General features: G+C 56.9%; 1 protein-coding gene and 1 long non-coding RNA gene across 51 annotated transcripts in view; one reads left to right on the top strand and one right to left on the bottom strand.

Moving 5' to 3' along the window:
- Nucleotides 1-26,517, bottom strand: part of PACS2 (phosphofurin acidic cluster sorting protein 2) — an 83,714-nt gene that overhangs the window by 43,834 nt on the left and 13,363 nt on the right. For 43 of the 50 annotated variants that reach the window (XR_013396656.1, XR_013396653.1, XR_013396659.1 and 40 more), the window contains exons 2-3: nt 4,048-4,135; nt 1,394-1,483 (exon numbers count right to left, since the gene is read on the bottom strand). The exons of 3 other annotated variants lie outside the window; for them this stretch is intronic. Coding sequence is in view for 40 of the 47 variants with exons in the window: in XM_077942075.1 (XP_077798201.1) it covers nt 1,394-1,483; nt 4,048-4,135 (178 nt within the window). In the remaining 7 variants the exon portion in view is untranslated. The remainder of the gene's footprint in view (nt 1-1,393; nt 1,484-4,047; nt 4,136-26,517) is intronic. 4 more of the 50 variants (XM_077942092.1, XM_077942090.1, XM_077942093.1 and 1 more) reach the window with 1 other exon arrangement.
- LOC144330483 (uncharacterized) overlaps nt 1-26,517 on the top strand; it is a 44,924-nt gene that overhangs the window by 9,870 nt on the left and 8,537 nt on the right. The window lies entirely within an intron of this gene.

Genomic DNA, 26,517 nt, shown 5'->3' with positions numbered 1-26,517 from the left:
TGGAATGAATGGACATGCACACACTATTAATCTTAAAGCAAGTATATTAAGCCAGAAGAAAATACACCTGCAAAACTTACACAATACCAATCTCATAACAATGAAGCAAAGAGATAACAAAGGTAGGGCGTGTGGTCACCCGGACCAATCTGGGGCTGCTCTGGGCCGGCCCTCCAGTCAACACCCTGGACAGTCCAGGGGAGGCTTCTCCGCTCCATTCCAGGGCTGGTCTCGGAGGCACCCAGAGCCAGGCGACACTGAGTGGACAGGCCCTGTTAACTGCTGGGTGCAGCCAGAGACTCCAGGGGCTGTGAACTTCAATACTGAGGTTCCACATATTTTTCCTATCTTTTTAAATAGAAGAGCAAAATAGCCTTGACTCGATAAGTGGTGTTTTTTTTTTGGCCCTCATCATTACATTCTCTTTTTTCTTCTTTTTCTTTTTTTTTTTTTTTTTTGAGATGGAGTCTCACTCTGTCCCCCAGGCTGGAGTGCTATGGCACGATCTTGGCTCACTGCGACCAACCTCTACCTCCTGGGTTCAAGTGATTCTCCTGCCACCTGCCTCGGCCTCCCAAAGTGCTGGGATTACAGGCGTGAGCCACCACACCCGGCCTACATTCTCTTTATCGTAGATAAGGAATGAAAAACTAGGCCGGGTGTGGTGTCTCACACCTGTAATCCCAGCACTTTGGGAGGCTGAGGCAGGTAGATCACGTAGTCAGGAGTTCGAGACCAGCCTGGCTGACATGGTGAAACCCTGTTTCAACTCAAGATACAAAAATTAGCCAGGCGTGGTGGCGTGTGCCTGTAATCCCAGCTGCTCCGGAGGCTGAGGCAGGAGAATCGCTTGAACCCGGGAGGTGGAGGTTGCGGCGAGTTGAGATTGCACCAGCCTGGGTGAAAAGGAGAGACTCCATCTCAAAAAAACAGACAGACAAAAAAAAAAAAGAAAAGAAAAACTCAACCTAGTAAACCAAAACAAATTTTCTAATCATTTAAAAATAAACCATAATCAACGGAAGATCTGCAGTAACACAGGACACCGGTGGCAATTATGAGACAAATGCTCTTGGCCTAGGAGACAGTGACGAGGGGGCCCCGTCACCCCAGGGGACGGCGACCGGGGGGGGGCCCGTCACCCCAGGGGACGGCGACGGGGGGGGCCCGTCACCCCAGGGGAAGGCGACCAGGGGGGGGCCCGTCACCCCAGGGGATGGAGACCGGGGGGGGGGCCCGTCACCCCAGGGGAAGGCGACCGGGGGGGGGCCCGTCACCCCAGGGGATGGAGACTGGGGGGGGGGCCCGTCACCCCAGGGGATGGCGACCGGGGGGGGCCCGTCACCCCAGGGGACGGCGACGAGGGTGTCATCACCACTGGTGAAAGACTCACCTGCAGGGAGAAGGTCAGGGCCAGGTCTGTCTCCACTTGTCCACTGGGGGGCAGCACAATTTCATGGGACCGCAGGATCCGTTTGGAGCCCTGTGATTAAGCAAGACCTGTTCTAGTTCAAAGGACTGCATCTCAGAAGGAAACAAGGCAAAGATGCCATGACTCCTGCACCTAAAACTGGCAGGATTGCAGCCCTGCAGTCTAGGGGGTGGTAGGCACAGGCTGGGATAATTCTCAGAGATGCCCCGGCATCTTTCCCAAGAAGCTTAAAAACATCGAAACCCTTCAGCCCACAGGTTCCACCTCCAGGAACCTGCCCTAAGACATGAGAGAGAAGCCAGGAGTGGTTCCTGCTAAAGTTAACGCGATCACAAAACAGATTCCACGATCAGATGCAGCAGCACCTGACTGCGCTGCCCAAGTCTGCCTGGCAGAACAAATCTGGGAGGCACCAAGCCTCTTCTGGTTTTGGTTCTGAGAGACAGGTCTCGCTGTGTTGCTCAGACTGGACTTGAGCTCCTGGGCTCAAGCAATCCTCCTGCCTCAGCCTCTTAAGTAGCTCAGCCTACAGGCGTGTGCCCCCATGCTTCGCTTAAAGCATTTTTTTATTTTTTATTTTTTTTGAGACAGGGTCTCACTCTGTCACCCAGGCTGTAGTGCAGTGGCTCGGTCTCAACTCACTACAGCCTTGACCTCCCAGACTCAGGCAATCCTCCAGCCTCAGCCTTCCTAGTACCTAGGACTACAGGCATGTACCACCACAAAAACAAAAAAAATACAACAATTTTGGTATTTTGTTAAGAGACAAGGATTAGTCATGCTGCCCAGACTGGTCTCCAACTCCTGAGCTCAAGCAATCCACCCTCCTCGGCCTCTCAAAGTGCTGGAATTACAAGCATGAGCCACTGTGCCCAGCCTAAAGCATTTTCTAAAAAGAAGAATGATCAGGGCTGACTGGTCCTCTCATAGAATAAAATATACAGAGATACGATACTTAAAATATGGAGAAGCTGTCACAAAAAGGAGAGTAGTAGAAGCCTAGATGTAGGTGCAGGAAATGCATGACCACCTGAAAACACAGTTTATACCCAGTGAGCTTCAGGCCAGCAGGAGACATCATACACACCTATGCTAAATGGATAACGAGTCATTTGGATGAAAGGCAACAGGATCCCAACAGCAAACTTTATATCAAAATAGATTCCTAATGGATTGAATGTGCTTATTGCACTGTTGTTTTACATGGGACCATCCCAATAAGGATGAGCTCGGAGACCTCGTGCTCCGAGAAACAAGCAGCCACTGTGGGGTCCCAGGCACGAGGTTCCCAGAGGCCGGTGCGCAGGCCACAGTGGATAAGAGGTGCCAGGCGGCTGGAGGGCGAGAGGTCCAGGACAGACAACGGGAGCCTGGGGACAGCCCAGGTTCGGGTGGGAGCAGCAGGGCCTCAGGACAGGTGCGGGTGGCCCGCATGGCCATATTCGGGCTCCATGAGACGCCCGTCGGGGGCTCTGGTCCTACCTTTGCGCTGGGGCCTAAGGTGCAGTGCGGCAAGGGGCAGCGCGGCTCTCCTTGGCCAGCTTCCTGTCCCCTCTCCTCTCCCCAGGTGCCCCTGCGTTGTGGTCTGGGCTCTCCCTCCTCTTCCCCTTGACCCTTCAGAGATGTTTCCCTGCAAATGTGCTCTGCATAGGGTCCCTCTTAGCATCCCCCCTCAGAGGACCTGCAGGGACCCAGCTGTGTCAGGAAAAGGACAGTGTGTGCCGCCAGCCAGGGAGGCGAAGGTGCACACCAGAGAAGGCTGAGGGGCAGGTGGGGCTGCAGGGCCAGGCTGGCTGCTTCCCCCACAGCGGCCTGGTGGAGAGGACACCACAAGAGAAGCGGGCGAGGAGCTGGGGGTGATCAAGGGAGGCCAAGGGCCACGTGGCTGCTGAGCTGGGGTGGGCAGGGAGGGCATGGGCAGCCAGTCCATGGGGTACACGGAGGGGCTGGAGAGGGGGCTCTGAGGGGCCCTGGGGCCAAGCTCTCAGTCAGGACACAGGCTGGGGCAGGACCAGAGACAGGCAGAGGGAGGAATGGGGCCAAGGAATAGGGTCAGTGTGGGGTAGGGCCCCATGCCAGAGGTTAGAGGTCTATCCCAAGGAAGGGGCAGGCCCTGGGCCAGGCATGGGGAAGACGCCAGCACGGCCCCTGTGCAACAGCTACTTGTTCAAAGCCTTCGAGAGGTCACAGGACCCACTAGGGTCAGGAGAGAGGCCCTGGCACCTGGGGCTGGGAGTTCTGGCTAGGCCCTCACCTCCCAGAGTGCCCTCCACCCCACAGAAAGTGGGCAGGAAGTGGGTGCTGAGTGCAGCAGGGAAGCCCTGGCTCCAGGTGCTTGGGGCCCGTCCGTCACTGTGAGGTGACCCGAGGGCACCTCTGCCCTGGGAAGGCTCCATGCATGTGACGTCCACATCCCAGAAGGCCGGGCCTGCCTCCCTTGTGCGGGACAGGACTGGACCCACGAGCATCCTGTCATTCCCAAGTCCCGGAGATGGCATGGGCTGCCCGCTGTTTTGGCGCAGGGCCCCACACTGGCGCACTGCCTGACTTGTCTCCCAGGCACATGGAAAGCCTACACAGCACCCAGCCATGGCCAGGGGCGCAAGGGGCCTCACCTGCATCTTGACGGCAATCACCACGGAGATCAGCTCCTTCTCCAGCTCCTTGAAGACCACCAGCTTCTTCAGAGTCAGGCTGCACAACCTGCAAGGCAACACACAGCTCAGCCTCGGGGCTCCGTCCTCTCCTCAGAAGGTGGCCCTGTGCCGTCCCAACACTGCGTCACCCCGGGAGCCTGCACCCCAGGGTGCAGGGCAGGGTATGACTGCCTGGGCGGCCCCAGGACCTCACAGAGCTCCCTATGACTGCCTGGGTGGCCCCAGGACATCACGGGGCTCCAAGACATCACCCCGGCTGTCCCTGCACGTGGCGGGTGCCCCTCAGCATCCGTTGGCTGCCAGGCCAGAGGTCTCATCTCCTGAAGGCCCCTGAGGGTTAGCCTCCCTCCCATGGAACTCACTCAGTTTTCATTTAAGAATAAACCATAATCAACAGAAGATCTGCAGTAACACAGGACACTGGTGGCAATTATGAGACAAATGCTCTCGGCCTAGGAGACAGTGACGAGGGGGCCCCGTCACCCCAGGGGACGGCGACGAGGGGGGCCCGTCACCCCAGGGGACGGTGACGAGGGGGGCCCCGTCACCCCAGGGGACGGTGACGAGGGTGACGAGTGTGGGCCTGTGGACAGGCAGGTAGGAGGGATGATGGGCCACAAAGAGAAGATCTGAGAGTCCTGAGAAAGCTCCCAGCTGTGAGAGCACAGGCCTCCCGTCTCCCACAGCCCTATCCAGCCCCAGGCTCAGCCTCCCCCAGTCCTGCCCACCCCAGGCCCCCCTGCCCATGGCTGGGATACGCTTTCCCCCAACCTTCCTTCTGTTCATTTCACCTCCACCATTCTGTCCTGAGGCCACAGGAGTCCTGGAGACGCCAGGGACAGTCTGAAGGACACACCCACAGTGACCAGGGCTCTGTCCCTGGGGAGTGGAAGGGTGTAGACCCAACCCTCCACTCTGCCTAGTGGTGCCCCGTGTGAACATGCATCTCCCCAGGGCATCTGCCGTACACACGCCAGGGCCCCAAATCCATCCAGTAAAGATACCCAAACCACCACCCCCCGCCTGAAGGTGTGTGGGTGCAACGCCCGCACTGGCAAGCTTTCCAGAAACTTTGGCACAGCTCTCTTTGAAGCCTGGCTCATTTTTCTTCTTGCTCAGGACAGCGGAAGGGTGAAGGCACCACCGTCCAGACAGGGGTGGCATTGCCTGCCCCGCCTGGCTTCAGGTTCCAAGACCAACAAGCTCTGAGTGGCTGTGTCTGTGCTGAGGACACTTTCCCTTGGGGACGTCTGGACTTGTGGCACCCACCTCCTGGGCTGGTGCTTGGCCCTCAAAGTATGAATGTAAAACACCAGAACAGGCACCAGACACAGCTAGGCCATGGAACGCAGCCACCCACAGTGGCTGCCACGTGCTTCCGTCTCCACCCCCGGGCATCGGGTGTGGACATGGCGGTGGGAAGGCAGGCCCTTCTGGCACACATCCCTGCACCCAGCAGTGGAAGCACTGGCTGGATACAGCCTGTGTATGACTGCCTGGGCGGCCCCAGGACGTCACGGGGCTTCCTGAGCACCTGTCAACCCATTTGTAAAATGGGGACCACGGAGACCCCACTCCCATCCTGGCTGCTCAGGTGATGATGGCGATACCGTCTACACTCCACTGAGCTGAGAGAAGTCAAGGGGCAGACACCAGAGCTCCCTGGGTGGGACGCGCCTGACTCGACAGCAGGGCAGCAGGTGGCAGGTGCAATGGGGACAGTGGACGGTGGGCAGTGGGGGAGCCATGCAGGCGGGGGTGGGGAAGACATGCGGGCAGGCGGTGGGGGAGCCGTGCAGGCAGTGGGGAGCAGTGGTGCGGGCAGGGGTAAGGGAGCCGTGCAGGCAGGGCCACGGGGTGCTCTCCGCAGACAGAGCTGCAGATGCGAGCAGGGCCTGACGGCCACCAAAGTCACCAGCCGGGCTGTGTGATTCTGCATGGGACCAAGTCATGCACAGGGCGGCCTGTTCCAAACAAGATCGGGTCAGTGTAGCGCATAGAGCACAGGACTGACCCAGAAACGAGTCTGCTTTCCAACACCGGGAGACGGACCTACCCAGGTCAGATGTTTTATTTTTCTGAGTCCCAAGTTAGATGTTTTTAAGTCCAGCTTTTTGGGTAAGCAGGCATGGAGCTTAAACAATGAGTGTGAAGAGCCTGTCTACTACAGACAGCGCTGTCAGAGTCCTTCAAGTCATTTTCGAGCTGCGGTCAGACCGTCCACTGTCGCCCGTCAATGTCTGTGCGCACAAGGTATACTCCGAGGCCACCAGCGAGCTTTAAAGTCATTGTCATACTCAGTATATCACAAAATAAGTCAGGCATTAAGTCAGTCTCCTGGGACTTGGCAGAGGCACTGAACGGCCTGGCCTGAGGGGGCACTCCTCCAGCAGGGACCCTCGCCCTGGCTCCACCCCACACCATTGGGGCTGCCCAGATTCCCATAGACTCTCTCTTACTGAACAAAATGCAAGAGGAAAAAAGAGAGAGGAGACAGACTAAGCGAGAGGTGATATGAACCAAGACAGACCATATGCTGGGTCACACCACAAATCCTTCACAAACTCAAAAGAACTGATACCCTGCAAAGAACACATTCTCTGACCAAAATGGCGTTAGACTAGCGATCTGTTACATAAAGATGGTGGGGAAATTTACCACTGCTTGGGTGAATGGCCCTCAATAACCTATGGATCAAAGCAAGTCTCAAAGGAAATCAGAGAACACTCTGAATGGCATGGAAATGAAAACGTAGCATGTCAAATCTGCCAGGTGCAGCTAAAGCAGTGCTGAAAGGAGAATCTATAGCATTAAGTGCTTATGTCAGAAAAGAAAAAAGATTCAAATACACAATCTAAAGATTTCTTTTTTTTTTTTTCTAAGACGGAGTCTCACTCTGCCGCCCAGGCTGGAGTGCAGTGGCACGATCTCGGCTCACTACAAGCTCCACCTTCTGGGTTCACACCATTCTCCTGCCTCAGCCTCCTGAGTAGCTGGGACTACAGGCACCCACCACCATGCCTGGCTAATTTTTTGTATTTTTAGTAGAGACGGGGTTTCACCATGTTAGCCAGGATGGTCTCAATCTCCTGACCTTGTGATCCACCTGCCTCGGCCTCCCAAAGTGCTGAGATTACAGGCGTGAGCCACCGCGCCTGGCCAGATTCCATCTTTTTTGAGATGGAGTCTCGCTGTGTCTCCGTCTCCAGGCTGGAGTGCAGTGGCATGATCTCAGCTCACTGCAACCTCCACCTCCCAGGTTCAAGCGATTACAGGCACGTACTACCATGCCCAGCTAATTTTTTATATTTTTGGTAGAGACAAGATTTCACCATGTTGGCCAGGCTGGTCTCGAACTCCTGACCTCAGGTGATCCACCCACCTCAGCCTCCCAAAGTGCTGGGATTACTGAGCCACCGCGCCCAGCCCTAAGGTTCCATCTTAAGAAACTAGAAGAGCATATTAAACCCCAAGTAAGCAAAAGGAAAGACATTATAATGATAAAGAGGAACAACTAAACTGAAAATAGATAAACAATTAATAAAATAAAACCATGCTAGTTCTTTGGGAAGATGAATAAAATTCATAATACCTCTACCCAAACAAAGAAGAAAGTAGACAAAAGTTGCCATTATCAGAAGTACAAGAAGGAAAGAACGATAGACCTTACAGACTACTGGAAAATACTATGAACAACTTCATGAATAAAAATTTGACTACTTTGATAAAATGTACCAGTTTTCATTTCCCTAGAAAGCCACAAACTACTAAAACTCACCATGATGAAACAGATAGCTGGTATACTCCTATACCTATTAAATAAATTCAATTAATAGTTTAAAAATTTCTGGGCTGGGCGCAGTGGCTCACACCTGTAATCCCAGCACTTTAGGAGGCCAAGGTGGGCGGATCACTTGAGGTCAGGAGTTCGAGACCAGCCTGGCCAACATGGTGAAACCCCATCTCTACTAAAAATACAAAATTAGACAGGCGTGGTGGCGCGCGCCTGTAATCCTAACTACTCAGGAGGCAGGGGCAGGAGAATCGCTTGAACCAGGGAGGCAGAGGTTGTAGTGAGCCGAGACTGTACCACTGCACTCCGGTTTGGGGGACAGAGTAAGACTCTGTCTCAAAAATAAATAAATAAATAATTAATTAATTAAATCTTCCAAAAAAAAAAACCTCCGGGGAAATTCAACCGTATATTAAAAGTAGAGGCAGGGTAGGGTGGCTCATGCCTGTAATCCCAGCACTTTGGGAAGCTGAGGTGGGTGGATCACTTGAGCCCAGGAGTTTGAGATCAGCCAGGGTACACAGGGAGACCCTGTCTCTACAAAAAATACAAAAATTAGCCAAGTACGGCAGCACACATCTGCAGTCTCAGCTACAGGTTGTCCAGGCCTGGTCTCAAACTCCTGGCCTCGAGTGATCTGCCCACCTCGGCCTCCCAAAGTGCTGGGATTACAGGTATGAGCCACCACGCTCGGCCGCAGATCACATACTTGACAAAAATTTTATCCAGAAAACGTAAATATATGAACTCTCAGAACTCAACAATATGAAAACAAACAACCTAATAAAAAGTGAGAAAATTAGTGGGCATGGTCACGGGCGCCTGTAATCCCAGCTACTCCAGAGGCTGAGGCAGGGGAATTGCTTGAACCAGGGAGGTGAAGGTTGCAGTGAGCTGAGGTCGCGCCACTGCACTCCAGCCTGGTTGACAGAGCAAGACTCCAACTCATAAAAAAAAAAAGTAAGCAAAATATTTGAACAGACGTTTCACCAGAAAAGATACATTGATAGCAAATAAACACATGAAAAGATGCTCAAAACTATTAGTTATTGCAGAAACGCAAAGTAAAACCAAAGGAGATACCAACTACACCTATTAGAATGGCTTAAAACACACAAAAGATAAAAAAGCTAATACCAAGTGCTGGCGAGGAGGCAAAACCACGGGGACTTCCACACACTCTGAACGTGCGGAACGCCACACGGCAGTCACTGGAAAGCCGTCTGGCAGCTTCTTACAAAGTGAAACACACAGGACCCAGCAATCCTACCCCTTGGAACTGGGCCAAGGGAAATAAAAGCATGCGTCCCTACAAAGATCTGTAATGCAGAGATCTCTAACAGCAGTTCTATTCATAACTGCCACCCACTGCAAACCCAGATGTCCTTCACGCAAAGACAAGGACATCGTGGCACACCGTGCAACGGAATACGACTCAGCAACAACTAGGAATGGATCGTTGACACACAATAGGATGGATCTCAAAGGCATCGTGCTGAGTGAGACGCCCGTGTCGAGAGCTCACACACCAGTTTTGTCCATCTCTATGGCACTCTGGAAAAGGCAGAGCTGGAGGGACAAGGCCTGGTCAGTAGGGCGGGTGGCTGCTGGGGACTGGGTGGCTGCTGGGGACTGTTCTGGGTGGACTGCCCAGTGTTCTGGGCCTGGTTGTGTGGTGCATGTTAAGCTCAGAGCTGCATATGAAAAAAGGCGCGAGGGGTGAACCTTTACCATAACAATACTGGCTTTTTTTTAGACAGAGTCTTGCTCTGTTGCCCAGGCTGGAGTGCAGTGGTGTGATCTTGGCTCACTGCAGCCTCTGCCTCCCGGGTTCAAGCAATTCACCTACCTCAGCCTTCTGAGTAGCTGGGACTACAGGCGTGCACCACCACGCCCAGCTAATTTTTTGTATTTTTACTAGAGACGGGGTTTCACCATGTCGGCCAGGCTGGTTTTGAACTCCTGATCTGGTGATCTACCCACCTCGGCGTCCCAAAGCGCTAGGATTCCAGGCATGAGCCACTGCACCTGGTCTACCAGATGATACCTTCAAAGTTTTTGTTTTATTAAAGACTGCCACAAGACACATATCGACCAATTGCAAACAAGAAGCTCTACTGTGGCTGGGCACAATCACACATGTAATCCCAGCAATTTGGGAAGCCAAGGCAGGTAGATCACTTGAGGCCAGGAGTTCGAGACCAGCCTGGCCAACATGGCGAAATCCTGTCTCTATAAAAAAAATACAAAAATTAGCTGAACGTGGTGGGGTGCACCTGCAGTCCCAGCTACTTGGGAGGCTGAGGTGGGAGGATCACCTGAGCCCAGGAGTTGGAGGCTGCAGTGAGCTGTGATCGCACCACTGCACTCCAGCCTGGGTGACAGGCGACCCTGTCACACACACACACATACACACACACACAGGGGCAGCAGCCTGGATCCTGCTGTGGGTGAACTAATTGTAAACAAACAAACAAATCCATGAGAGGTATTTGGGGGCAGTGGGCAGGGTACTGCAAGACTTCCCTTCTTCACCACTCAGACTTCCACATCTTTGTGTCTAGAAGCTCACACTCCTTCCATTTGTTTGACCAGCGCTCACCATCTATGCAGCACAGCCCAGTGCCCCCACCCCAAGACTCCTGTCACAAAAACAGCAGGCTATGGCTCCCCATCCCTAGGGAGGGGCTTCTCTCTGCACACTTGGAAGGAGAAAGTCGCAGCTCATGATCCTGCAGTAGACAGACCTTGCCCGAGGGGGACGTGGTTGCCCCTCTCAGGCCTGTCTCCGCTGTCACTACACACAGCTACAGCCACCATGCAAACACTGAAAGAACAAAAAGCTCCAGCCTGGGCAACATGGCAAGACTCTGTCTCTAAAACATAAATAAATAAAATAAGGAATAAAAAGAATCATCTGCATTCAGAAACTGTGCAGATAAACAAAACATGTTATTTGCTTATTATCCACTGTTGGTTCTGAGAGTGAGGCCTAAGGGTTTGCCTAGGCCAGGTGCACCACACTTGGCCCTGAGAAAATCATAACAAAGACACCAGAAAACCTACAGAGGACGGTTCACCACCAGCCTGCCACTGTGTTCGGGACACCTTGCAGCTGTAACAGATTCATCAGCAACGCAAGTAGAGCAAAGCGTATTTTAAAAACAACTCAATATAAAACAAAATCACAGTGACAGGTGGAAACTCAGTGCTCACATCCGAGACAACGTTTGAATACCCGCAGTGTTCTCTCTTTCCTCTTCTACTGTGTCTGCTCGAAATAGGAGAACAAAAGAGCCAACACGAATCCGAATCCTAGAGAAGAGAGGCTCCTGTTTTGTTTTCTGACAGAGAGAAGCGAGAGGCATACAGGAAAAGTTCAGATACACAAAACCCACTGGCCTCCAACAAGAACGAGCAAATGTTCTCCACACTTGGGATCTGTTTAAAGAAATAAAGGGGCCCGACCACAGAAACGCACTGTGTGCTCTCCACACCAGCCCTGTTTCTTCCCCTCTGCAGGCACTGCAGGCCTCAGGAGCGTGTGTCTCTATGCATGGCCGAGACGGCCAGCCGTCTCCAAGCTCCGTTCTCTAGCCCCCTGCCCCTTGGTAGCGAGCCTCCCCACGCTAGCTGGGTGACGGCTGCCCGGCCAGAGAGAAGGCAAGGGTGCTGAGCAAGCAGCCCCGCCAGGGACCCTGAGCAGAGGCAGCAGGCTCACCCAGGGCAGCAGGCTCTGCCCGCTCCTTTCACCCTGGCTGCAAGGGCAGGTCCCAGGCAGCCACCACGGACCCAGAGGCAGAAGCCAAGCCAAAGACAGATGTCCCCGGCCAGCCCTGGAACACGGACACCTGCACCACTCCACAGGCGGCAGGAAGCACCAGCTCAGCCAGCCCTTCATTCCTGGCTCTGGTGCAGAAAAGTCACCTGTGCTCTAGACCAGAGGTCCCTAAGCCCCAGGACGGGTTCCTGGCCTGTCAGGAACTGGCCACACAGCAGGAGATGAGCACCGGGCAGCGAGCATCCCCCCCTGAGCTCCGCCTCCTGTCAGTCGGTGGGGCAGCAGGTGTCACAGGAGAACCCTGCTGGAGCTGTACCTGAGAGGGATCTAGGCTGCACACCCCACGAGAATCCGATGCCTCATGATTGGCGGTGGGACCGTTTCACTGGAAACCATTCCCATCACCGTCTGGGGAAAACTCTTCCACAAAACCAGTCCCTGGTGGCAAAAATGGGGACCGCTGCTTTAACCCATCCCACTCCCCCCTTTGTTCCTTCCTCTTTTTCACAATGAGATTATTCATCCATTTGGAGTTGTTGTGTGTGTGTTGTGAGTGATTGCATTTTATTTCCTACATGAATGTTCAATTATCACCAAACCATTCCCCTAAAAGCATATCCTTTCCTCGTGGGTGAATGAGGCCATTTCTGAAGCACACTGTGATCGTGTTTCTGCTGGTACATTCCACAGTCACCGTTTACACTTCTGCCAATTCCGTATTGTTCTAACTAGCATAACTAATTTAAATAAATTTGTATCTGCTAAGGGTAATTACTCCTTCTTAGCCAGACGCAGTGGCTCACACTTGTAATCTCAACACTTTGGGAGGCCAAGGCGGGTGGATCACCTGAGCCCAGGAGTTCAAGACCAGCCTGGGCAACATGGTGAAACCCCATCCCTACAAAAAATACAAAAATTGGCTGGATGTGGTGGCTCATGCCTGTAATCCTGGGACTTTGGGATGCTGAGGCGGGCGGATCACCTGAGGTCAGGAGTTTGAAACCAGCCTGGCCTACATGGTGAAACCCCTCTCTACTAAAAATACAAAATTAGCCGGGCATGTTTGCTACTTTATTAAGCTTTTCCAATCAGCTTCTGGCTTTTGTTAATATTCAGTTAAGACTTGTTCTTTGTTATCTCCATTCCTTTTTTTTTTAAATAGAGACAGAATCTTGCTCTGTCACCCAGGCTAGAGTGCAGTGGTGCAATCACAGCTCATGGCAGCCTTGAACCCCTGTGCTCAGGAGATCCTCTCCCTTCGGCCTCCCAAAGTGCTAGGATTACAGGCATGAGTCACCACACCTGGCCCTGCTGGTCTGTTCTTCTTCTTCTTCTTTTTTCTTTGGAGATGGAGTTTTGTTCTTGTTGCCCAGGCTGGAGTGCAGTGGCACGATCCTGGCTCACTGCAACCTCTGCTTCCCGGGTTCAAGCCATTCTTCTGCCTCAGCCTCCCAAGTAGCTAGGACTACAGGTTCACACCACCACACCCGGCTAATTTTTGTATTTTCAGTAGAGATAGGGTTTTCCCATGTTGGCCAGGCTGGTCTCGAACTCCTGACCTCAAGTGGTCCCCCAACCTTGGCCTCCCACAGTGCTAGGGTTATAAGCATGAGCCACCACACCCAGCCCTGCTGGTCTTTTCGAAGCACCTGGTCTCGCTCTGTGAGTGGCAGTGGAACAGCATCCTCCACTTTCCATCTTTGGCAGTATTCAATTAGCTACAGGAACCACCATAAACGTCAACGGGCCAAAGTGACAGCCACGGGTCCCCAGGAACTTGCAGAGCAGGGGCTGAGGAGCACCTGTGAAGTCAGCCTGGGTTGGTCAACAAAGTCACAGAGGTGCCCTCGGCCCCGACGCCTGGACACCTGCAGTCAGCTGAAGGCAGGAGTGAGCACCTCTGGTTGTGAGGCCAGGCTCAGAGAGGAGAGCAGCTGGGCGGGTGGAAAGAGGGGAGAGAGTAGGAAGACAGGGAGGCAGGAGGGAGGAAGAAGAGCGGGGAGATGGCACAATGAAGCCAGGGAATTCCAAGGGCCTTCAACAGACACCAGGACCTCTGCTGGCGCCACTCTAGAGCTGTCCTTTCCTGGCGGATGCCTGGGGACCCAGTGGCATGGGGCACTGCTAGGCCTGGGCACCCGAAGTCAGGGGTCAGTCATGCAGGAGGTCACAGGCACATGGTCACGGTCAGGGTGGATGGACACCTGGCCCTGGGGCAGATGAGCTGGGAATGGGAGGTGAGGGTGGGCAGGGCACCTCCCTCCACGGTCACTCTGAAAACCCAGCAAGGGTCACACTGGCCCTGGAGGACCCAGAATCCTGCACGGCCCCCAGGGGCCTGGGGTGAGCGAGCTGTGGCAGGTCAATAGGTCAGGGGAGGCCCAAGGGACAAGGTGGGAAAGGAGAGACAGCAAAGAACAAACACCCCTGGGAATGCCCCATCCCTGCCCCCCTCGGCAGGGACTTCCGGGAGAAGGCAGGCACCATAGCCCAGCACCCCAGTTTATATGAGTTACAGAACAAGTGACATTTCAGGAAGGTCAGAGAAACCTGACTCAGCAGAAAGTGCCCATGTGCGTGCCCTGCAAGGCATTTCCACGTCAGCTGGAAGGAGAGCAGCCAACCTCTCCAGGGCTGAGCAGAGCCCCAGTTCCACGCAGCCCACAGCAGGCAGAAGGGGAGGCTGGAAGTCCTCTGCAGGTCACTCCCCCTCCTCCTCCAGGAAACCGGGGCCAGCGCCAGGCCCCAGTCCAAGAACAGACCCCTCAGCCAACAGCCTGAGACGGGGGCAGGGCAGGCCCTCTGTGGGCGAGGAGGCCAGAGACAGCGCAGCCCAGCAGTATGCGCTCTGGGAGACTGAAAGCCCCACCCACCCACTCCTGCGTGTGATGCACACCAGAGACTGGAGGTGGCCCTGCTGCCCCTGGGGGTGCACGTGTCGGGGCTGAGGCAGGCACCTGCGTCCCTATGTCCCAACGGAGCAAGGGTGGGTACCCCTTCAAACCACTGACTTCTGGAAGCCTGAGCTAGGACTCTGCATCAGGCCCCCCAGTTTTGTTCAGAGGCACAGAGACCCTGGCCCAGGGGTGGGACAGGCTCTCAGGGGCAGGTCTGGAGAGGCTCCCATCTCAGGGGCTCAGGGGGGTCCTGGGATTTGGAGACTACTTCCCACTTTGAACAGAAATCCAAAAGGCGAGAGGCCTGAGCTCCTCCCAGGGTTGCCACCCAAGCCCAGCTAGGCATAGCAACGGGCTCAGCCAGCCCAAACTTGGAGATGAACACTGGTGCACCCCCTGGCTTTGGGATTTAACTGTTTTTTTTCTGGTAGGAAGGTAAACGGCGACAGCCTTATTTTGGAGAACAGCTTGACGATGTCTATTTCTCTTTTTTATTGTGGTAAATATATATAACGTAAAACTTGCCATTTGAACCATTTTTCAGCGTACAGGTCAGTGGCACTAAGTGCGTGGACGCCGTCGTGCAGCCCTCACCGCCATCCAGCTCGAGAACTCTCTTCACCTTGCACAACTGAAACTACCCATCCTACCCCGACTCTCCATTCCCACCTTCCCTGGCCCCTGGCACTCACCATGCTGCACCATCCTACCTTCTGTCCCCATGAATGCAACGACTCTAGGGACCTGGCGCTAATGGGATTGTACAGTGCATGTCCTCCTGTGACGGGCTTATTCCACTCAGCACAACATACTCGAGGCCCGTCCACGCTGCAGCCTCTGTTTCCTTCCTTTTCAGGGCTAAGTAATATTCCACAGGGTGGAGGTCACACTGTGCCAAGGGTGAGTGACGCTCTGTGGTGTGGAGGTCACACTGTGCCGAGGGTGAGTGAAGCTCTGTGGTGTGGAGGGACACACTGTGCCGAGGGTGAGTGACGCTCTGTGGTGTGGAGGGACACACTGTGACGACTTGTTCGTCCAAGGATGGACACGGGCTGCGTCCATCTCTCAGCCACCGTGAGTAAGGCTGCTGCGAACACAGGGTGCAGCTCTCCCCTGGAGGCCCCGCTTCAGTGCTCCTGGGTTCTACTGAGAAGCGGAACTGTTGGGTCACACGGGAACTCTGACAGGAACTCTGTGTCTCATTTTCTGAGGGGCTGCTGTCCTGTCCCCTGCGACAGCTGCACCACGCTACATTCCCAGCAGCCGTGCACAGGGACCGGCTTTCACTCTGATGAACACTTCTACGAGGAGGCCCTCCCCACAGGGGCCTCCCACAAGCAGGGCCCACAACCCCAGGAAGGCAGGCCAGACTCACCCACCAGCACACTCTGGCCCTGCTGGAGCGTGGGTGCGTGTGCCTTCATTCATTCATTCACTGAGCCCCACTGGGAGGCATCATCCTGCCGCCTGCCCCAGCCCTGTCCTCACTCGCTCCTGCGTGGACTCTGGTCACCTGAGGACCCTGCCCTCCAGACAGCGGCGTGAGCCAAGATCTCTTCCGTCCAGCCACTCGCCATCACTGCTAGGCTGCATCCTGTGCTTGGCTCAAGGCCTCCTCGAGAGGCTGCATGGCCAACTCTGCAGCCCTGGCATGCAGCCGCGCCACTCCCGAGGACAGCACAGAACCCAAGCAGGACAAGGGAGCACTTCACGGATTTCTGAGAAACGCACCAGCACCCGGCTGGCCCTCGAGGCACATGTCAACCCCACCACTTTCCTGCAGGCAGGCATGGGGGTGGGGGCGCGCGCAGAGCACAGATGGTTAAGACCCGAGGCAGCTGGTCCCAAACCTGCTGACTGTGTTTTGTTGGAAGGGAAAACTGAGGAGCTTTTGTTTCCAAGAGCTGCCCCCTTGGTGCGGTCGCAAGCCTGCCCGCGTGGGAGCTGGGGCCCTGTGGCGGCAGCTGGCCACACGCGCTCCATGCCCTGCTGCCCCTGGGCAGAGGAATGTCACAGGCTGGTGCCCCAAGTGCTCAGCCCACGCCCTGCCATCCCCAGGCTCCAGGTGCCTGCACGGCCATCCTTGCAGCCGGGCCCCAGGGCACCGCCGTCCTCACGGAGAGAGTTCCACGGGGCTCTCTGCCCCTGCACCACCAGTACTTACCACCCAGCCCGTCCCAAGAGTCGCCCAGGCGGCCCGGGGTAGCTGCCAGCTCTTGCTAGCCTCACTCAGCTTTCTCCGATGTCCAGCCTTATCTGGACACGGCTGCTCCCTGCTAATGAGGACAGAAGGTCAGGGTGCCTTCTCAGTGTCACCGCAGGCCAGCGGTCAGGGCGAAGGTGGCTGCTGTGGAGCGAGAGGTTCAGGCTCAGTCAGGTGCCTGGTGGACGGACTGCACCGAGGGCTGGGACTACTGGGTCTCCAAGCCTCGGCCCAGTGAGGGGTCGCCTCAGCAGAGGCCAGCCCTGTGCATGAGGGAGGGTGAAGAGGTGGTCCCCACCTGCCCCAGAATAGGGGAAGGAATGTGATGGTACTGGAGTCAGCACATCACAGCCACACCAGATGCCAGCCAGAGCATCGCAGCCACACCAGCCTCCAGCTACATCAGGCACTGGCCTATGGGGGCCGAGCTGAACCCAGGGTGCCCCTGGAAGCACCACGGCTCCAGGAACAGCATCTGCCCCACAGCAGAGAGGCCTCCAAGGTGGCTGTGAGGACAATGCTGCAAACGCACGTCCGGCCCTCAGCGCTGGGCTCCACCATGCCACGCGTTCCAGCCAGCCTGTGGCAAGGCTGGGAGCTGCCGGCCATTGTCCAAGCTGGGTCCAGCCATCAGGAGACCCTGTCCTCAGACCTGCTGAGCCTGTACTTCTGCCTCAGTCACCCAAAGGCCCAGGGGCCATTCCCTGTTCTTCCACCTCCAGCCCAGCAGTCCCAGGCACAGGTATGCAGGTGTACAGTGTGCCTCACCGACAGCTGGAGGGGAGCCCCCACCAGCTCTGTTCCCACCGCCCATACTGTGCACACACGCCCAAGGCTGCCAGACCAGAGGGGCTCTTGGAAGGGATTCCACAGCTCCCTCCACAGTGCACGCTCTGAGCTGCACCCCATCTGGGTCCATGCTGAGTGACTTGCATGGCCACGTGCACCTGTGAGCATGACCACAAGCCTGGACTAACTCAGCTGTGGGCACAGAGCACACACGGGGCCTCAGGTGGAGAACTACGCAGACACTGGCCCTCAGGTGAAGCTCTACGCCCACACTGGGCCTCAGGTGTAGCACTACGCCCACACTGGGCCTCAGGTGTAGCACTACGCCCACACTGGGCCTCAGGTGTAGCACTACGCCCACACTGGGCCTCAGGTGTAGCACTACGCCCACACTGGGCCTCAGGTGTAGTACTACGTACACACTGACACTGGCCCTCAGGTGGAGCTCTACGCCCACACTGGCCCTCGGGTGTAGCACTATGCACACACTGGGCCTCAGGTGAAGAACTACGCCCACACTGGCCCTCGGGTGTAGCACTATGCACACACTGGCCCTCAGGTGTAGCTCTATGCACACACTGGCCCTCAGGTGGAGCTCTATGCAGACTCTGGCCCTCAGGTGGAGCTCTATGCACACACTGGCCCTCAGGTGGAGCTCTATGCACACACTGGGCCTCAGGTGGAGCTCTATGCACACACTGGCCCTCAGGTGGAGAACTACGCAGACACTGGCCCTCAGGTGGAGCTCTATGCACACACTGGGCCTCAGGTGGAGCTCTATGCACACACTGGGCCTCAGGTGGAGCTCTATGCACACACTGGGCCTCAGGTGGAGAACTACGCAGACACTGGCCCTCAGGTGGAGCTCTATGCAGACACTGGCCCTCAGGTGGAGCTCTATGCACACACTGGGCCTCAGGTGGAGCTCTATGCACACACTGGCCCTCAGGTGGAGCTCTATGCACACACTGGCCCTCAGGTGGAGCTCTATGCACACACTGGCCCTCAGGTGGAGCTCTATGCAGACAGAGGGAAGAGGGTGAGGCCCTGCACATACGTTCTGCTGCTCAGGATGGAGCCAGGTCTGGTCTGCGTCAGCCTCAAGGTGGAAACAGCTCTCCCCTTCCCATGCCCTCCTGGCCAGGCTGCCCTGGGGTCAGGTGGGGTCTGTGGGCTGACCCACGCGGCTGGCTGGCGCTGCCTCTGCAGCCAGGGCCCAATCCCTTGGCCCTAGAGTCCGGCAAGAAGAGGTGTCAGGGGAAGGCAGACAGACGGGTCCAGTGCAGGAGGAGACGGGCTGAGCAGGCGGGGGCCGCTGCCCTGCGCAGGGGAAGCCAGGCAAGGTTCTGAACGAGACAAGGCATCGTGGATCCAGGCCCGGGCCCCCGACACCCCACGACCACCCGCAGGCTGGACACTCCACACGGCCCCAGGCAGGAAGGGACCTGACAGGCGTCTTCCAGCAGGAATGGGCCCTGCCCAGCAAGGGCGTTTCTGTGCAGGGGCTATTTTAGCACAGACGAGGCACAGGCAGGTGCTTGTGACAGCTGGGGAAGCTCCCAGAACCCCCTCTGGGAAGGCCTGTGGGCCACGCCCCTGTCCTGGGCAGCCCTGCCATGGGCCACAGGCTGTTACTCTCAGTGAGGAGGGTGAGAGGCCAGGCCGGTCACCAGCCTTGGGTCTGCCTGGACCTTTGGGCTGCTTTGCGAAAACCTCCCACCTCCTCCCTCCCCAACGGCCCACGTGGCAAAGGGTGAAGGGTGGGCCTGCAAGAAGGTGTCCCAGGTTTTGGCACTTTCAGTGCTCAGCTTTCCTCAGTGGCCACTGCAAGCCCAACGGGTCCCAGGAACATCCCCAGACTGCATGTCACTGGGCCCAGCAAGGCCAGGTCACACAAGCCAGCACCCCAGGGAGCAGCCAGAACCTTCTGCCGAGACACTGTGTCCCCAGTAGGACAGGACGGCCAGGGACAGGCTTCCAGGAGAGTCTGTACAGCGCCCCAGGACTGGCCAGCCTGTGCTGCAAACAGCTAACACGGCAGCAGCACCGTGGGAACGCCTGCAACGGAGCAGCCTCCCAGTGTAGTGTCCCCGCCTGGGGCAGGCCAGGGGAAGGCAGAACCAGCACCTGCTCCGCACAGGGCACGGATGTGGGCAGGAGGATGACTCCAGCTATTGGGTGAAGAGAGGGAACCAGGAGCACCTGCAGCAAGAGGTGGTGGGGACTGGCGGGGAACAGGGCCAGGGTGTGTGTGTGCGTGCACGGTGCATGGGTGTGTGCACGTGTGTATGTGCATGAGCGTGCATCTGTCTCTCTCTCTCTCACAACCCATACCAGTTGGTCTACATGGGCCCAGGCCCGGTCTGCATCCATCCCCAGGGGCCCAGCACACGCTCCACAGAGAGGAGAAACCATGATGCAGCCCACGGGAGCAGAACCCAGGGTGGAGACAGAGCACAGACTGAGCACCCCCACAAAAACGTGGGGGAACGATGGCGGTGGGGGCATGCGACTGTCTCAGATTTCTTCTCTGCCCCACATCAAGAGGATGCACTTAAGACCAACTTCTTGTTTAGGAATCAAGGCTGCTCCCCTCCAGAGAATCTCAGTGTGAAACCTACTGGCCCTTGGGGGCAGGAGAGGGACCAGAGGATGGAACTGCTGTCCCGCGGGGGACTCAGACCTCAGAATCCACCTCCTGGGCTCCAGCTCTGTGGACTGCCCACGAGAGGACCAGGCAGAGGCCCGGGACCCAGGCTGTGGCCTCGAAGAGAAGCATGCAGTGCCTGAGGAGGGAGTTCCCACCTGGGAAGAAGTGGGTCAGACACAAAACCTTCCCAACTCAGCCCCAGGCACCGAGCCCCACCTCACTGCCTGTGCCCTCAGCTGTCACAGGCTCAGGGGAGGATCAGCACAGCTTCCCATGGGGGTTCTCACAAACCCAACTGCTTCCTGTGTGGTCTCAGCCCTGGAGGTGGTCGGCCACACAGGCACACCCTGAACATGGCCGAGGGGGCCACCTGCTCCTCTCACTCCCCGCTGATATCACGGGCACCAGGCAAAACCCCCGTGCTCCGTGCTGTGGGTCTGGGACTAGTCAGCAACATGTCTCAACACAGCCCACAGAGGAGAGGACCACTGTGCTTCCCGGGCCAGGGAGGGGCTGGGAGGGGCTCCCACGGAGGAGAAGCAGGCGCGGGGGCACATGCAGCACCACCGCGAGGCGTAGGACAGTGACCCAGCAGCTTCCACCCAAGGAAGGAGATGCAACGTCTGACTGAGGATTCTTCCAAAACAAGAAGAGAGATGCTTGCATTCAGCGACTCCCAAGGAGGCTCAAAAGCAATGCTAATAACAAATCTTGTTTAGGAATCAAGGCTGCTCCCCTCCAGGGAATCTCAGGAAGGTGTCTGAAACCTACTGGCCCTTGGGGGCAGGAGAGGGACCAAATCAAAATAAAAATGCTAAAAGCAACCACAGAGCACACAGGTGTCCTGCAAGGAACAAGGAGCAGGCTGATCACAGACTCCTCAAAACCACAACAGAGGCAAGACAATAAAACAATTGTCAAAGTACCGAGGAGACAAAACTGTCAACCTAGAACTCTGTGATCCTCAGGTGTGAGGGGGACAAAAACACCATCTTCAGGCACTGAAAGACTGAAAGAGCTTCTGAAGGATGTGCTCCAGGAAAACAAAAACTATCCTCGGGAAGGGTGGGGCCCCAGGTGAGCAAAGTAGCAGCAAAGTCACAGTCATCAAAGGCATTGCTGTTTCTCCTGCATTTCAGCTCTCCTACCTTTGGAGGGTGGGAGGGTTGTTGACTATCCTTAAATATCAACAGGTCTTTCACATTTTAAGCAAATCAGTAACAGTTAAAAGGACTACAAATCAGATTTATTGGAGTGGGTAATACAGAAAACTCAGGCCAGGCACAATGGCTCATGCCCGTAATCCCAACACTTTAGGAGGCTGAAATGGGAGGATGACTTGAGCCCCAGCGTTTGAGGCTGCAGGGAGCTATGATCATCCCACTGCACTCTAGCCTGAGCAACAGAGTGAGAACCTGTCTCAAAAATAAAAATAAACTCAATCTTGATCCTTCCTTAATTTCCACGGAGAAAATAACAAAATGCAGCAAAGAAAATGCATAATAAACAGAATCAAAATGATCAAAATTATAGGAATACATGCAACTACATCATCACACAGAAACACAGACTAAACTTGCCAGTTAAAGGCTAACCCAGGTCAGGTGTGGTGGCTCAAGCCTGTAATCCCAGCACTTTGGGAGGCCGAGGCAGGTGGATCACCTGAGATCAGGAGTTCGAGACCAGCCTGGCCTACACTGGTGAAACCCCGTCTCTATTAAAAATACAAAAATTAGCTGGGTGTGGTGGCTCATGCCTGCAATCCCAGCTACTCGGGAGGCTGAGGCAGGAGAATCGCTTGAACCCAGGAGGTGGAGGTTGCAGTGAGCCGAGATTGTGCCACTGTACTCCAGCCCAGGCCACAGGGTGAGACTCCGTTTCAAAAAACAAAAAACAAACAAACAAAAGCCAACCCCGGCATTCAACAAAGCTGTTCACCAGAGCAAGGCTAGGCCCCGAGGACCCAGAAAGTTGATGTTACGTGAGCAGGAGATGCCGGCAGAGGCTGCACAGGGCCCAGCTGGCACAGAGATGGAGTTGGGAATGCTCTTAAGGAAAAAAGCAGAATTTGAGGTAAAGGCGAGGACAGAAATGACTGACCACAGGGCACTCGCCAGGAAGCTGAAACAAGGCCAGCCCCGGGTACCATGGCGATTGCCTGAGAAAAGACAGGAAATGTGTGGGTGTCGGGTGGGGCCCCAGGACTCTGACGCCAGAGTCCCACGGTGCTCCGTGGAGATGGGGGCGAGGGGTCGTGCTGGTGTGGCCTAGGCCGCACTAGCTGCCACCCTGGGACCTGGGGTCCAGAGAGCAGCCGCACCCCCAGCTGGGTCAGGGCTGGCTGCGGCCCCACTCCCTCCAGGAGGTGAGCATTTCGTGCTTGGAAAGAAAACTCCGCAGCACAGTAACCTTCCTCTGCGTGACCTCGTCTAAGGCAGGACATCTCCCTACAGTGAGCCTCCCAGAACCCACGCGCCCTTCACAGCCTCCCGTCCCCGCCCTCCCACACACAGACCCTTCACAGCCTCCCGTCCCCGCCCTCCCACACACGGACCCTTCACAGCCTCCCGTCCCCGCCCTCCCACACACGGACCCTGCACAGCCTCCCGTCCCCGCCCTCCCACACACGGACCCTGCACAGCCTCCCGTCCCCGCCCTCCCACACACGGACCCTGCACAGCCTCCCGTCCCCGCCCTCCCACACACGGACCCTGCACAGCCTCCCGTCCCCGCCCTCCCACACACGGACCCTGCACAGCCTCCCGTCCCCGCCCTCCCACACACGGACCCTGCACAGCCTCCCGTCCCCGCCCTCCCACACACGGACCCTGCACAGCCTCCCGTCCCCGCCCTCCCACACACGGACCCTGCACAGCCTCCCGTCCCCGCCCTCCCACACACGGACCCTGCACAGCCTCCCGTCCCCGCCCTCCCACACACGGACCCTGCACAGCCTCCCGTCCCCGCCCTCCCACACACGGACCCTGCACAGCCTCCCGTCCCCGCCCTCCCACACACGGACCCTTCACAGCCTCCTGTCCCCGCCCTCCCACACACGGACCCTTCACAGCCTCCTGTCCCCGCCTTCCCACACACGGACTCTTCACAACCTCCTGTCCCCGCCCTCCCACACATGGACCCTTCACAGCCTCCTGTCCCCGCCTTCCCACACACGGACCCCAGGCTTCTTGGAGGCTCCGGCTCAACCCTTATTGGTTCTCACTGAAATCCCCCAGCAGGCGTCCGGAGCCCACCCTGTGCCTCCCAGGGCATCCCAGCTGGAAACTCAGCCCTGGCGTGATGTGCAGACCACAGGGATGGGTTTCACCTCCCAGCTGTGCTTGGCTCCTAAGCTGGCACCACCACACCATAGCTCGAGTTCCAGGCCTGGACGCTCCTGCTGCACACACCTCGCCCTCCTGGAAGGAGCCTGGTGGTCTCCTCTCCACGAGAAGCAGTACCACATGGCAGAGCTTGCAGAGCTTGCTGGGCCTGCAGGCCAGGAGCCGACGCACTAGAGCCCTGCGAGGCCGGTTTGCAAGTTACTCAGGAAAAGACTCCAGGTGCGCACCTAGTCAAGGGGGCTGTCTGGACCTCCCTGAGCCATCGTGAGAAGCCCCGCCACCAAGCCCAGAAGGTGCCTGCCACTTGGCTGACACCAGAACAGTCTCTCCAGAAGGTGTCCAGAACCGCAGACCCCCACTCTACTGCCCCAAGAGCTAGAGGATCTAGAGCACCCTAGACTCTCCCAGAGCTGCCGGAGGCCCTGAGCACCCCTAGACTGTCGGCCAGTTTGGACCCAGGATGGTTCTGGTGGGGCAGGAGCAGCAGGCAGGTGACAGCAGGCTGGCCCTGGTTCCAGGGACTTCTCTTCTGGGAAAGGCAACAGTTGTCAGGGAGCAAATCTTGAAGTGCCAAGTTGGCCACACAGGGCCCGAGGGAAGCCGGGAGAAGATGGGGACAGAGATCACACAGGGCAGCCACAGCCAGGCCCCTGCAAACCACAGGCGCCCCCGCAAAGGCCTCTGTGCAGCCCACACTGCTCCTGTACACACGCTTGCTCCACAGCTTCCTCCTCTGCAGACAGATGAGGAGCCCCAGAGGATGTAGCCAGCACCAGGGCCACGGGGCCTCCAGGGAGTCCTCCCTCTGATCTCACTCCCAGCACACTCCCCACTGCTCCCCTGAATTAACCCCACAGCAAGGTGAAGAAGATTCATTGAATGCCTAGAGCATCTATAATTCTCTGTTGCCACAAATTTCCTGTGCAGCTCTGAATTCCAACTGACCTCTCTCTCTAGGTCAATAATATGCAAAAGAGGTGCTGCCGGGCCACACTGGCACTGAGGGGCTGCTGCCCTGCCTCGCGACCCTCGGAGGCGACTGCAAAGACACCAGGCAAGAGATTCGCTGAGGTCTTTTTTTCAATGAGTCTAATCTAACAAGGTTTTCTCTTCACTCTTAACGCGAATGGCTAGTTGGAAATCCTAATGACGCTGCTGCCACTGTGCCTTGGGTGTTCAGGTCAGCGGAAAGGTGTTGGGTGCGGGAGCCACGCACCAAGACTAGGGCTGCTGGGAGGCCCAGCCACAGCCGACCCCCAAGTAGTACCTCCAGCAAGTGCGTGGCACCTGTGGAATATTCCAGCTTCAGGGATGGCGAGCCCAGAGCGCAACTGCTGCCAGTGTCCCCGAGAGCAGCCTCTGGGCCCCTGTTCTCTGTGGTCACTCACACTGCTGGGCCCAGCAGCTGGAGCATCTGTGTCCAACTCACAGAGCAGCCACAGCCTGAGCTCCCTCCTCTCCTGAGCTGCTAAGCCCCAGGAAGGCCCAGGGGAGGCAGCGGGTGGGGGGCACCAGGTCACCCACTATCGGGTCCCCTTTCTGAAGGGACCACATTCTCCAGGAGGCGAGGTGAGGACAACCCTGGACAGCTGCCTCTTCCCCAGTCAAAGGAAAGCTGGCCCCTCCGGGGTTGGGCACAGGGGGCACGGCATAAGCTCTCTGTCCTTCATGAACTACAGCCCTCTCTTCTCTGCACACCTCCACACCCAGGGAAACACTCAACCTCTGACCAAGAGTCACCCCTCATCAGTGCTGGAAACTTTCCCAGGGAGTAACTGGAACCACCGCAGGGCCTGGTCCACTAAAGGTGGACGGATCCAGGGGGAGGCACTGTGCTGATAAAATCCCTAGCAAAACCTCGGGTGGTCTGGGCCGGTGAGCCAGGGCTCGGCTGTCAATGGTCCTGCTCTCTGGCTGGGAGCTGCTCAAGCCACAGTGGCAATCTCTGGATAGCATGTTGCTAATTAAAGAAACCTCCAAAACCTTCGCTAGCCCGCCAGAGCCAGGTGCAGTCCGAGAACCTGGCCAGCCGCCCTCTGCCCCGCCACATCCTCCTCAGGTGAGTGCGGCAAGCAAGGTGCAGAGGCATGAGTCGCACCCACCCTGCCCCCAGCACAGGCTCCCTGCGCTAGCGGCAGACACCTGCTGTGATTCCTGGCCCTGCCCCCAGCACAATTTGACAGGACCACGGCAGGAGAACAACTCCACCCCAGCCTCCGTCACCACTTGCCGAGGGTCTGAGAAGCAAGAGGCTGCTGGAGGAGCTGCTCACGGGAGCTGAGGTCCCTGCACCTCAGGCCCACGATCCCCAATGCTCAGGCAGTGAGTGCAGCAAGCAGTAGTGGCAGGCACTGACTGGCCAGGCACACCCCCTCAGGCTACCACCAGTGCAGCCTCTTGATGTTCCTGGACCTCTCCTCAAGGCAGGCCCTCCGTCCCGCTGGCTTCTGAGGCTCGCTCTGTGTGGCCAGGCTCACTCTGTCAGGCACACTGGCCTCTCAGCTGGTGAGATGCCCCTTGGCCCTGTGGCCTTGCAGCTGTTCTTCTCGTCCAAAGCCAACATCTCCTACAGGAGACAGCGACGCTGGACCTGATAGGTGCTGTATTTATAAACACAGGCCACGCTCAGCTCCATTTCCGGCTGAAGCCATAGCCAGGCAAGCCACAAGAGCGCTGATTCGGGTGTGGTGACTCAACTTTCCAAGGCGTGACAACCTGTACGTCCAGCCAGGTGGGAAAAATAGGAAGCCAAGGGCCAAGCTGGAAAGTGCAGGAGCCGAGGGAACAGCAGGACTGACTGCAAGGGGCAGGCTGGCGGGACGGGAGGCTGCCCAGGGCTTCACAGCAGCTCCCACCAGGAGGAACAGCGGAGTCCTGGCCGCAGGGTGAACATGGAGCTCGCAGCAGCCAGCACGCTCAGGCCAGGAGAGCTCAGACCTCAGGGTGGGTCTTCAGGGCCAAAGCACCCCCT

Source organism: Macaca mulatta, chromosome 7, assembly GCF_049350105.2.
Source record: "Macaca mulatta isolate MMU2019108-1 chromosome 7, T2T-MMU8v2.0, whole genome shotgun sequence".
Taxonomy (NCBI): domain Eukaryota; kingdom Metazoa; phylum Chordata; class Mammalia; order Primates; family Cercopithecidae; genus Macaca; species Macaca mulatta.
Note: the sequence above shows the minus strand (reverse complement) of the source record. Positions and strands in the feature narration are given on the sequence as shown.